Source organism: Salmo salar, chromosome ssa11 (genome assembly GCF_905237065.1).
Source record: "Salmo salar chromosome ssa11, Ssal_v3.1, whole genome shotgun sequence".
In the NCBI taxonomy this organism is placed as follows: domain Eukaryota; kingdom Metazoa; phylum Chordata; class Actinopteri; order Salmoniformes; family Salmonidae; genus Salmo; species Salmo salar.
In genome coordinates, this window is record NC_059452.1 from 102,865,012 (window position 1) to 102,877,070 (window position 12,059).

General features: G+C 43.9%; 1 protein-coding gene across 6 annotated transcripts in view; it reads right to left on the reverse strand.

The window, feature by feature from the left end:
- The window catches only part of smad9 (SMAD family member 9), a 38,073-nt gene that overhangs the window by 21,674 nt on the left and 4,340 nt on the right, over nt 1-12,059 (reverse strand). For 2 of the 6 annotated variants that reach the window (XM_014129760.2, XM_014129762.2), the window contains exons 2-3: nt 11,056-11,312; nt 6,679-7,317 (exon numbers count right to left, since the gene is read on the reverse strand). In XM_014129760.2, the coding sequence (XP_013985235.1) occupies nt 6,679-6,874 (196 nt within the window). In that variant the 5' untranslated portion in view covers nt 6,875-7,317; nt 11,056-11,312. Of the gene's footprint in view, nt 1-6,678; nt 7,318-11,039; nt 11,408-12,059 lie in introns of those variants that run through there. The other 4 variants (XM_045690211.1, XM_014129765.2, XM_014129759.2 and 1 more) reach the window with 4 other exon arrangements.

A 12,059-nucleotide genomic window follows, 5' to 3' on the forward strand; every position in this document is an offset into this window, starting at 1 on the left:
CATCTGACCGCAAGGTGCAACAGAGAGTAGTGCGTATGTCCCAGTACATAATTTCCGGTCACAACTTGCAGACTTGTTTACGTGCTGCTGTGCGTTTTGTTGCTAACTTTACTTTGCTACCTGACAACTTCACAGTTTTTACTTTTAATTACCGTTTATATTTTTTATTTTTTCCCTCACTCAACTTTTTCACTCCGTATGCTTTATCTGGACATGGTTCGTCAGGACCTCCAGCAGCCGAAGCTAAGTAGTAACATTAACATGATGCCTTCTAATTGCAATCGCTGTACTGATAATATTCAGGAGAACGATCGCCTTACGGCAAGGATAGCTGTGCTGCAAGCCCAGCTTCAGACGCAATCGTTAGGCAAGGGTAATTTCAGTGTAGGAAAGGATGAAACAGCGTCTGTGCCACCAGTAAGTACAGATAGTAGTATAAATCCCCTCACACGGTCCCTGCAGCCTGACAACTTTCTCATGGCTTCTGGAGGGAAACGCTGTAGGAATGCTCAACCGGTGTCGCTCATTCAGCCGACAGAAACTTTAAACCGGTTCTCCCCATTAAGCAGCGAGTCGGAGTCAGAGACCAAGCCTTCTCTGGTCTCTCCTCCTCCCGTTACGGGGTCTGAGACGCCGAAGCCTCCCACCATTAGCTCTGACAAATTGAAAACCCTAGTCATTGGCGACTCCATTACCCGTAGTATTAGACTTAAAACGAATCATCCAGCGATCATACACTGTTTACCAGGGGGCAGGGCTACCAACGTTAAGGCTAATCTGAAGATGGTGCTGGCTAAAGCTAAAACTGGCGAGTATAGAGAGTATAGGGATATTGTTATCCATGTCGGCACCAACGATGTTAGGATGAAACAGTCAGAGGTCACCAAGCGCAACATAGCTTCAGCATGTAAATCAGCTAGAAAGATGTGTCGGCATCGAGTAATTGTCTCTGGCCCCCTCCCAGTTAGGGGGTGTGATGAGCTCTACAGCAGAGTCTCACAACTCAATCGCTGGTTGAAAACTGTTTTCTGCCCCTCCCAAAAGATAGAATTTGTAGATAATTGGCCGTCTTTCTGGGACTCACCCACAAACAGGACCAAGCCTGGCCTGTTGAGGAGTGACGGACTCCATCCTAGCTGGAGGGGCGCTCTCATCTTATCTACAAACATAGACAGGGCTCTAACTCCCCTAGCTCCACAATGAAATAGGGTGCAGGCCAGGCAGCAGGCTGTTAGCCAGCCTGCCAGCTTAGTGGAGTCTGCCACTAGCACAGTCAGTGTAGTCAGCTCAGCTATCCCCACTGAGACCGTGTCTGTGCCTCGACATAGGTTGGGCAAAACTAAACATGGCGGTGTTCGCCTTAGCAATCTCACTAGAATAAAGACCTCCTCCATTCCTGCCATTATTGAAAGAGATTGTGATACCTCACATCTCAAAATAGGGCTACTTAATGTTAGATCCCTCACTTCCAAGGCAGTTATAGTGAATGAACTAATCACTGATCATAATCTTGATGTGATTGGCCTGACTGAAACATGGCTTAAGCCTGATGAATTTACTGTGTTAAATGAGGCCTCACCTGGTTACACTAGTGACCATATCTCCCGCGCATCCCACAAAGGCGGAGGTGTTGCTAACATTTCCGATAGCAAATTTCAATTTACAAAAAAAAAACTACGTTTTCGTCTTTTGAGCTTCTAGTCATGAAATCTATGCAGCCTACTCAATCACTTTTTATAGCTACTGTTTACAGGCCTCCTGGGCCATATACAGCGTTCCTCACTGAGTTCCCTGAATTCCTATCGGACCTTGTAGTCATAGCAGATAATATTCTAATTTTTGGTGACTTTAACATTCACATGGAAAAGTCCACAGACCCACTCCAAAAGGCTTTCGGAGCCATCATTGACTCAGTGGGTTTTGTCCAACATGTCTCTGGACCTACTCACTGCCACAGTCATACTCTGGACCTAGTATGTCCCATGGAATAAATGTTGTGGATCTTAATGTTTTTCCTCATAATCCTGGACTATCGAACCACCATTTTATTATGTTTGCAATCGTAACAAATAATCTGCTCAGACCCCAACCAAGGATCATCAAAAGTCGTGCTATAAATTCTCAGAAAACCCAAAGATTCCTTGATGCCCTTCCAGACTCCCTCTGCCTACCCAAGGACGTCAGAGGACAAAAATCAGTTAACCACCTAACTGAGGAACTCAATTTAACCTTGCGCAATACCCTAGATGCAGTCGCACCCCTAAAAACTAAAAACATTTGTCATAAGAAACTAGCTCCCTGGTATACAGAAAATACCCGAGCTCTGAAGCAAGCTTCAAGAAAATTGGAACGGAAATGGCGCCACACCAAACTGGAAGTCTTCCGACTAGCTTGGAAAGACAGTACCGTGCAGTATCGAAGAGCCCTCACTGCTGCTCGATCATCCTATTTTTCCAACTTAATTGAGGAAAATAAGAACAATCCAAAATGTATTTTTGATACTGTCGCAAAGCTAACTGAAAAGCAGCATTCCTCAAGAGAGGATGGCTTTCACTTCAGCAGTAATAAATTCATGAACTTCTTTGAGGAAAAGATCATGATCATTAGAAAGCAAATTACGGACTCCTCTTTAAATCTGCGTATTCCTCCAAAGCTCAGTTGTCCTGAGTCTGCACAACTCTGCCAGGACCTATGATCAAGGGAGACACTCAAGTGTTTTAGTACTATATCTCTTGACACAATGATGAAAATAATCATGGCCTCTAAACCTTCAAGCTACAAACTGGACCCTATTCCAATTAAACTACTGAAAGAGCTGCTTCCTGTGCTTGGACCTCCTATGTTGAACATAATAAATGGCTCTCTATCCACCGGATGTGTACCAAACTCACTAAAAGTGGCAGTAATAAAGCATCTCTTGAAAAAGCCGAACCTTGATCCAGAAAATATAAAAAACTATCGGCCTATATCGAATCTCACATTCCTCTCAAAGAAAATTGAAAAAGCTGTTGCGCAGCAACTCACTGCCTTACTGAAGACAAACAATGCATACGAAATGCTTCAGTCTGGTTTTAGACCCCATCATAGCACTGAGACTGCACTTGTCAACCTTTTAATGGCGTCAGACTGAGGCTCTGCATCTGTCCTCGTGCTCCTAGACCTTAGTGCTGCTTTTGATACCATCGATCACCTCATTCTTTTGGAGAGATTGGAAACCCAAATTGGTCTACACGGACAAGTTCTGGCCTGGTTTAGATCTTATCTGTCGGAAAGATATCAGTTTGTCTCTGTGGATGGTTTGTCCTCTGACAAATCAACTGTAAATGTTGGTGTTCCTCAAGGTTCCGTTTTAGGACCTTCACTATATATTTTACCTCTTGGGGATGTCATTCGAAAACATAATGTTAACTTTCACTGCTATGCGGATGACACACAGCTGTACATTTCGATGAAACATGGTGAAGCCCCAAAATTGCCCTCGCTGGAAGCCTGTGTTTCAGACATAAGGAAGTGGATGGCCGCAAACTTTCTACTTTTAAACTCGGACAAAACAGAGATGCTTGTTCTAGGTCCCAAGAAACAAAGAGATCTTCTGTTGAATCTGACATTAATCTTGATGGTTATACAGTCGTCTCAAATAAAACTGTGAAGGACCTTACTCTGGACCCCGATCTCTCTTTTAACAAACATATCAACTGTTTCAAGGACAGCTTTTTTTCCATCTACGTAACATTGCAAAAAATCTGATATTTTCTGTCCAAAAATGATGCAGAAAAATTCATCCATGCTTTTGTCACTTCTAGGTTAGACTACTGCAATGCTCTACTTTCCGCCTACCCGGATAAAGCACTAAATAAACATCAGTTAGTGCTAAACACGGCTGCTAGAATTCTGACTAGAACCAAAGAATTTGATCATATTACTCCAGTGCTAGCCTCCCTACACTGGCTATCTGTTAAGACAAGGGCTGATATCAAGGTTTTACTGCTAACCTGCAAAGCATTACATGGGCTTGCTCCTACCTATCTTTCCGATTTGGTCCTGCCGTACATACCTACATGTACGCTACGGTCACAAGACGCAGGCCTCCTTATTGTCCCTAGAATTTATAAGCAAACAGCTGCAGGCAGGGCTTTCTCTTATAGAGCTTCATTTTTATGGAATGGTCTGCCTACCCATGTGAGACGCAGACTCGCTCAACCTTTAAGTCTTTATTGAAGACTCATCTCTTCAGTAGGTCCTATGATTGAGTGTAGTCCGGCCCAGGAGTGTGAAGATGAACGGAAAGGCACTGGAGCAATGAACTGCCCTTGGTGTCTCTGCCTGGCCGGTTCCCCTCTCTCCACTGGGATTCTCTGCCTCTAACCCTATTATAGGGGCTGAGTCACTGGCTTACTGGTGCTCTTCCATGCCGTCCCTAGGAGGGGTACATCACTTGAGTGGGTTGAGTCACTGACGTGGTTTTCCTGTCTGGGTTGGCGCCCCCCCCTTGGGTTGTGCCTTGGCGGAGATCTTTGTGGGCGATACTCGGCCTTGTCTCAGGATGGTAAGTTGGTGGTTGAAGATAACCCTCTAGTGGTGTGGGGGCTGTACTTTGGCAAAGTGGGTGGGGTTATATCCTGCCTGTTTGGCCCTGTCCGGGGGTATCATCGGATGGGACCACAGTGTCTCCTGACCCCTCCTGTCTCAGCCTCCAGTATTTATGCTGCAGTAGTTTATGTGTCGGGGGGCTAGGGTCAGTCTGTTATATCTGGAGTATTTCTCCTGCCTTATCCGGTGTCCTGTGTGAATTTAAGTATGCTCTATTTCTCTCTTTCATTGTTTCTCTCTCTCGGAGGACCTGAGCCCTAGGACCATGTCTCAGGACTACCTGGCATGATGACTCCTTGCTGTCCCCAGTCCACCTGGCCGTGCTGCTGCTCCAGTTTCAACTGTTCTGCCCGTGTCTATGGAACCCTGACCTGTTCACCAGACGTGCTACCTGTCCCAGGCCTGCTGTTTTCAACTCTCTAGAGACAGCAGGAGCGGTAGAGATACTCTCAATGATCGGCTATGAAAAGTCAACTGACATTTACTCCTGAGGTGCTGACCTGTTGCACCTTCGATAACTACTGTGATCATTATTATTTGACCATGCTGGTCATTTATGAACATTTGAACATCTTGGCCATGTTCTGTTATAATCTCCACCCGGGACAGCCAGAAGAGGATTGGCCACCCCTCATAGCCTGATACCTCTCTAGGTTTCTTTCTAGGTTTTGGCCTTTCTAGGGAGTTTTTCCTAGCCACCGTGCTTCTACACCTGCATTGCTTGCTGTTTGGGGTTTTAGGCTGGGTTTCTGTACAGCACTTTGAAATATAAGCTGATGTAAGAAGGGCTAAATAAATACATGTGATTTGATTTGATCACAGGGGCCGAGCTCCCTGCCATCCAGGACCTCTATACCAGGCGGTGTCAGACGAAGGCCCTAAGACTCCAGCCACCCAAGTCATAGACTGCTACCGCACGGCAAGTGGTACCAGTGCACCAAGTCTGGAACCAACAGGACCCTGAACAGCTTCTACCCCCAAGCCATAAGACTTCTAAATATACTGAACAAAAATATAAATGCAACATGCAACAATTTCAACGATTTTACTGAGTTTCAGCAAGGAAATAAGGAAAACAGTCAATTGAAATAAATGCATTAGGCCCTAATCTATGGATTTCACTCAGTCATAGGTGGGCCTGGTAGGGCATAGGTCCACCCACTAAGGAGCCAGGTCCAGCCAATCAGAATGAGTTTTTCCCCACAAAAGGGCTTTATTACAGACAGAAATACTTCTCAGTTTCATCAGCTGCCCAGGTGGCTGGTCTCAGATGATCCCACAGGTGAAGAAGTTAGAAGAGGAGGTTCTGGGCTTGCGTGGTTACATGTGGTCTGCGGTTGTGAGGCCGGTTGGAAGTACTGCCAAATTCTCTAAAACGACGTTGGTAGAGTAGAGGCTTATGGTAGAGAAATTAACATTAAATTTCCCCTGGTGGATTTTTCTCCAGCTCTGGTGGACATTCCTGCAGTCAACATGCCAATTGCACGCTTCCTCAAAACTTGAGACATCTGTGGCATTATGTGGTGTGACAAAACTGCACATTTTAGAGTGGCCTTTTATTGTCCCCAGCACAAGGTGCACCTGTGTAATGGTCATCCTGTTTAATCAGATTCTTGATATGCCACACCTGTCAGGTGGATGGATTATCTTGGCAAAAGGAGAAATGCTCACTAACATGGATGTAAACAAATTTGTGCACAAAATTTGAGAGAAATAAGCTTTTTGTACGTATGGAACATTTGTGGGTACCTTGTGTTTGTAGCCACGTTATTACCTGGTACTTCCTGTATATAACCTGGTTATCATTGACTCAGTACTGGTACCCCGTGTACATAGCCAAGTTATTACCTGGTACTTCCTGTATATAACCTGGTTATCATTGACTCAGTACTGGTACCCCGTGTATATAGCCAAGTTATCGTTACTCATTGTGTATTTTTTTTTTTACATGTTATTACTTTTCTATTATGTCTCTATTTTCTTTCTCTCTGCATTGTTGGGAAAGACCTGTAAGGAAGCATTTCACTGTTAATCCACACCAACGCATGTGACAAATAAAATGTGATTTGATCAGACGGGGTTACTCACTGGGCTGTCCGGGGCAGCTGAGGGCCTTCTCCAGATCCTCCATCGCTCCCTTCTTCTTCTTTAGTTTCTTGACCAGGGAGTCCACAGCCTTCTCCGCCCACTTCTCCTCCTCATCCCCCTGTTTCCATCCCAGAAGCCTCTTCACTGCAGGGCTGGTGAAGGAGAAGAGGGACGTGATGGAGGTGGAAGAATGCATGAGGGATGGATGGTGCTATGTAGAGATGGATGGAGGGAGGGATGAGAAACACCACGTCGGGTGAAAGAGGGAGGGAATGTGATGAGAGGAGGTGAGAGAAGGGGGGGGGGACAGGGGGATAGAAGAGGAGTGTGATGGATGGATTGTTACCCAGACGGGTAAAGGAGATCAGGGATGGAGCTCAAAGAGGAGTGTGAGGAGTCTATGTAAACAGAAGCTGGGGTTCATTAGTTCCGTTGGTGCTTCCTGAAGAGACCAGGAGTCCTGGTAGCAGGAGGAAGGTCTGGAACGGAGGTGGGAATGTTGGAATAATCCCAAATATCTTTTTTTTCTCTGTCTCTTTCTCCCTCTCTCTCTCTCTCTCTTAGCAGAAATACGGTCTGGTCAGAATGGTAGCCTCCAGAAGTGAATGTTATTCCTCATGCAGGTCAGGTTTCAGTCATCTGACCAGAGAAGAGAGAGATGAAATTAGGCGCACATTTAACAGAAACAAAGAGCTGTTCAGCAGGGCTGTGAGTCATATGAACCAGAGGTTAAATACAACAGAAGACTTAGGAGAGAATTAGGACTAGGACACTGAATCAAGTCTATGGGGACTATATGGATGTATATGGCCTTCAGAAAGTCTTCATACCCCTTTGACTTATTCCCCATTATTGATTTTTTTTCCTCTTACCCCATCTACATACAATACCCCATAATGACAAAGTGAAACATGTTTTTAGAAGTTGCCGGAGAGGAAGGAAACTGCTCAGGGATTTCTATCTGCATTGTGTCCCGCCACCCACCAACCCCTCTTTTAAGCTACTGCTACTCTCTGTTCATCATATATGCATAGTCACTTTAACCATATCTACATGTACATACTACCTCAATCAGCCTGACTAACCGGTGTCTGTATGTAGCCTCGCTACTGTATATAGCCTCTCTACTGTATATAGCCTCTCTACTGTATGTAGCCTCTCTACTGTATGTAGCCTCGCTACTTTTATAGACTCGCTACTGTTTTTCACTGTCTTTTTACTGTTGTTTTTATTTCTTTACTTACCTATTGTTCACCTAATACCTTTTTTGCACTATTGGTTAGAGCCTGTAAGTAAGCATTTTACTGTAAGGTCTACACCTGTTGTATTCGGCGTACGTGACAAATAAACTTTGATTTGATGAGGCCAATGGTGATTTTAAAACAGATACAGAGTTTAATGGTTGTGATAGGAGACGACTGAGGATGGATCAACAACATTGTAGTTACTCCACAATACTATAACCTAATTGACAGAGTGAAGAGAAGGAAGCCTGTATACCATAAAAATGATAACCATGCATCCTGTTTGTATCGGTAAGGACTAGGGAGTTTTTCAGGACCAATAGAAACAGAATACAGCTATAACCATGGAGAAAACCCTAGAGGAAAACCTGGTTCAGTCTGCTTTCCACCAGACACTGGGAGATGAGTTCACCTTTCAGCAGGACAATAACTTAAAACACAAGGCCAAATCTACACTGGAGTTGCTTACCAAGAATATATTGAATGTTCCTGAGTGGCCAAGTTACAGTTTTGAGTGAAATCAGCTTGAAAATATATGGCAAGACTTGAAAATGGCTGTCTAGTAATGATCAACAACCAACTTGACAGAGCTTGAATAATTTTTTTTAAAGAATAATGGCCAAATATTGTACAATCCAGATGTGGAAAGCTCTTAGAGACTCACCCAAAAAAAGACTCACAGCTATAATCGCCGCCAAAGGTGCTTCTACAAAGTATTGACTCAGTGTACATCCCACTGTCTCATAGAGAGGAGCCTCACAGTCTGGCCAGCATGGGTCACACCACTCAGAGACGGACAGACAGACAGACAGACAGCATGGGTCACACCACTCACAGAGGAACAGACGGACAGACAGACAGCATGGGTCACACCACTCACAGACGGACAGACAGCATGGAAACTGAAACATTCTGACCCAGACAGGCATCCTCTCTCTCTCTCTCTCTCTCTCTCTCTCTCTCTCTCTCTCTCTCTGCCTTGTAGTCAGGCTGACTACAACATTACCTAATGTGCTATTCATAAGCTACTGTACTGGTAGATGGAAGAACTCAGATATTTCCTTTAAATAAACAACTTTAATGTGACAGCATCCTTTCTCTCTCTCCAGCTCTCTTTATTTATTTATTTCTCTCTCTCTTTCTCGCTACCCCCTCTCTCTCCCCTACAGCAAGAGGGGGATATTTATTCCATTGTAAAACAGTCTAAGGAAGCCTACACAGAGTAGTCCGGTAGTTGAGTCGTTTATGTGGTCTTGTAAAAGTGTGATTCTTGTGATTTTCAGTCCTATGTTTCCTCCCCAAAAACCCTGGCTACTGTTTATGGTCTGTTGCTCTTCATGTTTGAACCTCTCTTGGACTGAGATGACAACAAAACGAATGTATTGTTATAATCATGATATATCTGCATTAGAAATAATGTACTAGCCTGGGGAACATAAAAAATGACAAAACATGCCGTGAGCAAGCATCACTGTAATCTAGCAGCAGCAGGCACGTGAGTTATGCTGTGACTGAGCGCAGCACTGTGTTCCTATGGCTGCAGGACAGAGCTAATCTTTCTTCAGTTCAGTCAGTCACGGTCAATTAAAAAACCCACTGGAACTAAGAAATTGAATCATCTGACACCACATATTTAGCTTATATGTTAGTTGGAAAAGTAGCCTATAACAGCGTAGGTTTGTATTTGGGGAAAAATGTGGTACGCACTCCAGGCGCTCAACGCCCACTGCACTTGAATGCGGCAGCGCGGCACCAGCGCGTCTGTTCCGCTCTGCCTGCGTTGACTCCTTTCTGAAGCTGGCGTCACTCAGTCTACTGGCTGAGATAGGCTTAATTACCTAATGCTTTATCATCGGCACACAACCCCGAAGGTAAACACACCAGTTTCCCTTTACTACGAGGAAGTTATTTTCTTCTGTACATGACATGTTGAGGACGAGGTCCCCTCCCCGGCCCTCTGCACAGTTACACACTATCACAGAGCGACAAGGTAACCGCTTTCCGCATAGTAGTAGGTTACATATGCATCACAATGTCTATTTCACAATGTTGTTTCCCACTATAGCCAAAAAGCCAACCACGCTTTCAAACGGGGACATTAACTTCCTATGAACACACAATAACCTAAGATCATCATTAAATATAAGGTGAAATAAAAAGTTTGACATAAAATAAAGTTAGTCATAGTGTTCAACAGTCATTATGTTCATATTTTTTCACCTACCTACACTGTAAAGGGCTTACTGTGAATATGACAGTAGCTTACAGGCAAATACAGTAAAATGCTGTATTTCATATTACAGCACACCTACTGTAATATTAATACAGTATCAAAGCAAGTGCACACAGTAAAATACAGTAAAAAAAAAAAGAATTCTTCAGTAATCTGAATAAATGAATGGCTGTTTGAAATTCATTGAGGCGAGGGGTTTCTTAAACTGTAATGACAGAGAATTGGTGCGAGCAGTTTGGCTGCTAGGTAAAGCTTTTAAACATTAAAGTATATTAATTAATATTTTGGTGTTTTATATCAGTGGCACTTCTATAAAGGCCTTTTAACAAAGGCTTCCAAACTGGCAGTGACTACAGGGCAAAACAGACCAAAATTACATGGCAAAATACTCATCCCTTTTAAAGGTTTAAGACTTGCTGCCACTACAATCTGTCTCCTACACACAATGCAGGGGCACTATAACCACATAGGAGTTAAATTGGTACCGCATTCCCCTCTCAGGGGTGCAACAAATAGAGCACACCTCTAGATATGTTAATGAGCCAGAATAAACAATACCATGCACCCACTAGTGGTCAAAAGGTTTTTTGTCACACCAAAGATACGGTACGGTACTGTATTCTGTGGGGTGGAATTACAGTACCATTCAAAATACAACAATTCCTTTTCCACCCACAACATTTTACCACAATGCACCATAATTTACAGTATGCAGCAGTAAAAGGTTTCAGAGTATTTTACTGCTGATAATACCCAAAATTACCGTATAATTTACAATTTTCCATTACCCTGTATCCTTAAACAACATGCTCCTGTATGTGATAGCCTACAATAACCCACTAGAAGACCAACACAAAGTTATTAATATCCTTTAAAAAAGTTACATTTTTCATCTCTCACCTCTGCTGTGTGATGTCCATTCACGACAGCGCTTCACTGTTGTGAAAGACGGGGGCGATTCCTGTCCCTGTGTTCCTGCGTGTGATGTCTGGCTGCCCAGTTGAGCGTGGCGCGGAGAGAGCAAGGTGGGGAGCGTGTTTGCTAGGAGCCCTTGAGCCTCCACGAGCCGAGCGGAGCGCCACAACCCCGGCGTCAGCCAGGCTGGAGCCGCTGTGCCTGCGTGCCAGATCCCTCCGCCAGCCAGCCTGCCCCTGGAACTTTCCCAGGATTCGAGAAAGATTCAGACAGACAGCAGCGGTGTGCTCTCTCTCTCTATCCCTCTCTCTCTCTGTCTCTCTATCCCTCTATCCCTCTCTCTCTCTCTCTCTCTCTCTCTCTCTTTCTCTCTCTCTCTCTCCCTCTCTCGCTGTCTCTCTCTCTCTCCCTCTCTCTCTATCCCTCTCTCCCTCTCTCTCTCTTTCTCTCTCTCTGTCTATCTCTCTCTCTCTCTGTCTATCTCTCTCTCTGTGTATGCTGCTCATCCTAAAGTCATGATCAACGACACTGCAAAAGTAATTGGAATTCTATTGCTCTTATAGAATTAATAACCTACTATGAATACATGAATGAATGAACCTAGTATAGAGTGAATATGTATGGTTGGGTAGGCTGAGTATAAGGTAGGAGGACATTTATATTTATTTAACCCATTTTGATCTGCACGGCCACCTGTTCCATACCATTCTGTTTTCAGAATAATGAAAACGTTTCAAAACATTATTTTTCCACTTATCAATATCTGTCTCTCTATGTCTTTTCATTTTGATGTCTGAAATGCACAACATAACAACTTCATTTACTATTATTCTACTCCAGGTTGTAGGAGAGGTGACAAGGTAAAAATCTGTCATTCTGCCCCTGAACAAGGCAGTTAACCCACTGTTCCCCGGTGGGCCGTCATTGAAAATAAGAATTTGTTCTTAACTGACTTGCCTAGTTAAATAAAGGTTAAATTAAAAAATGAA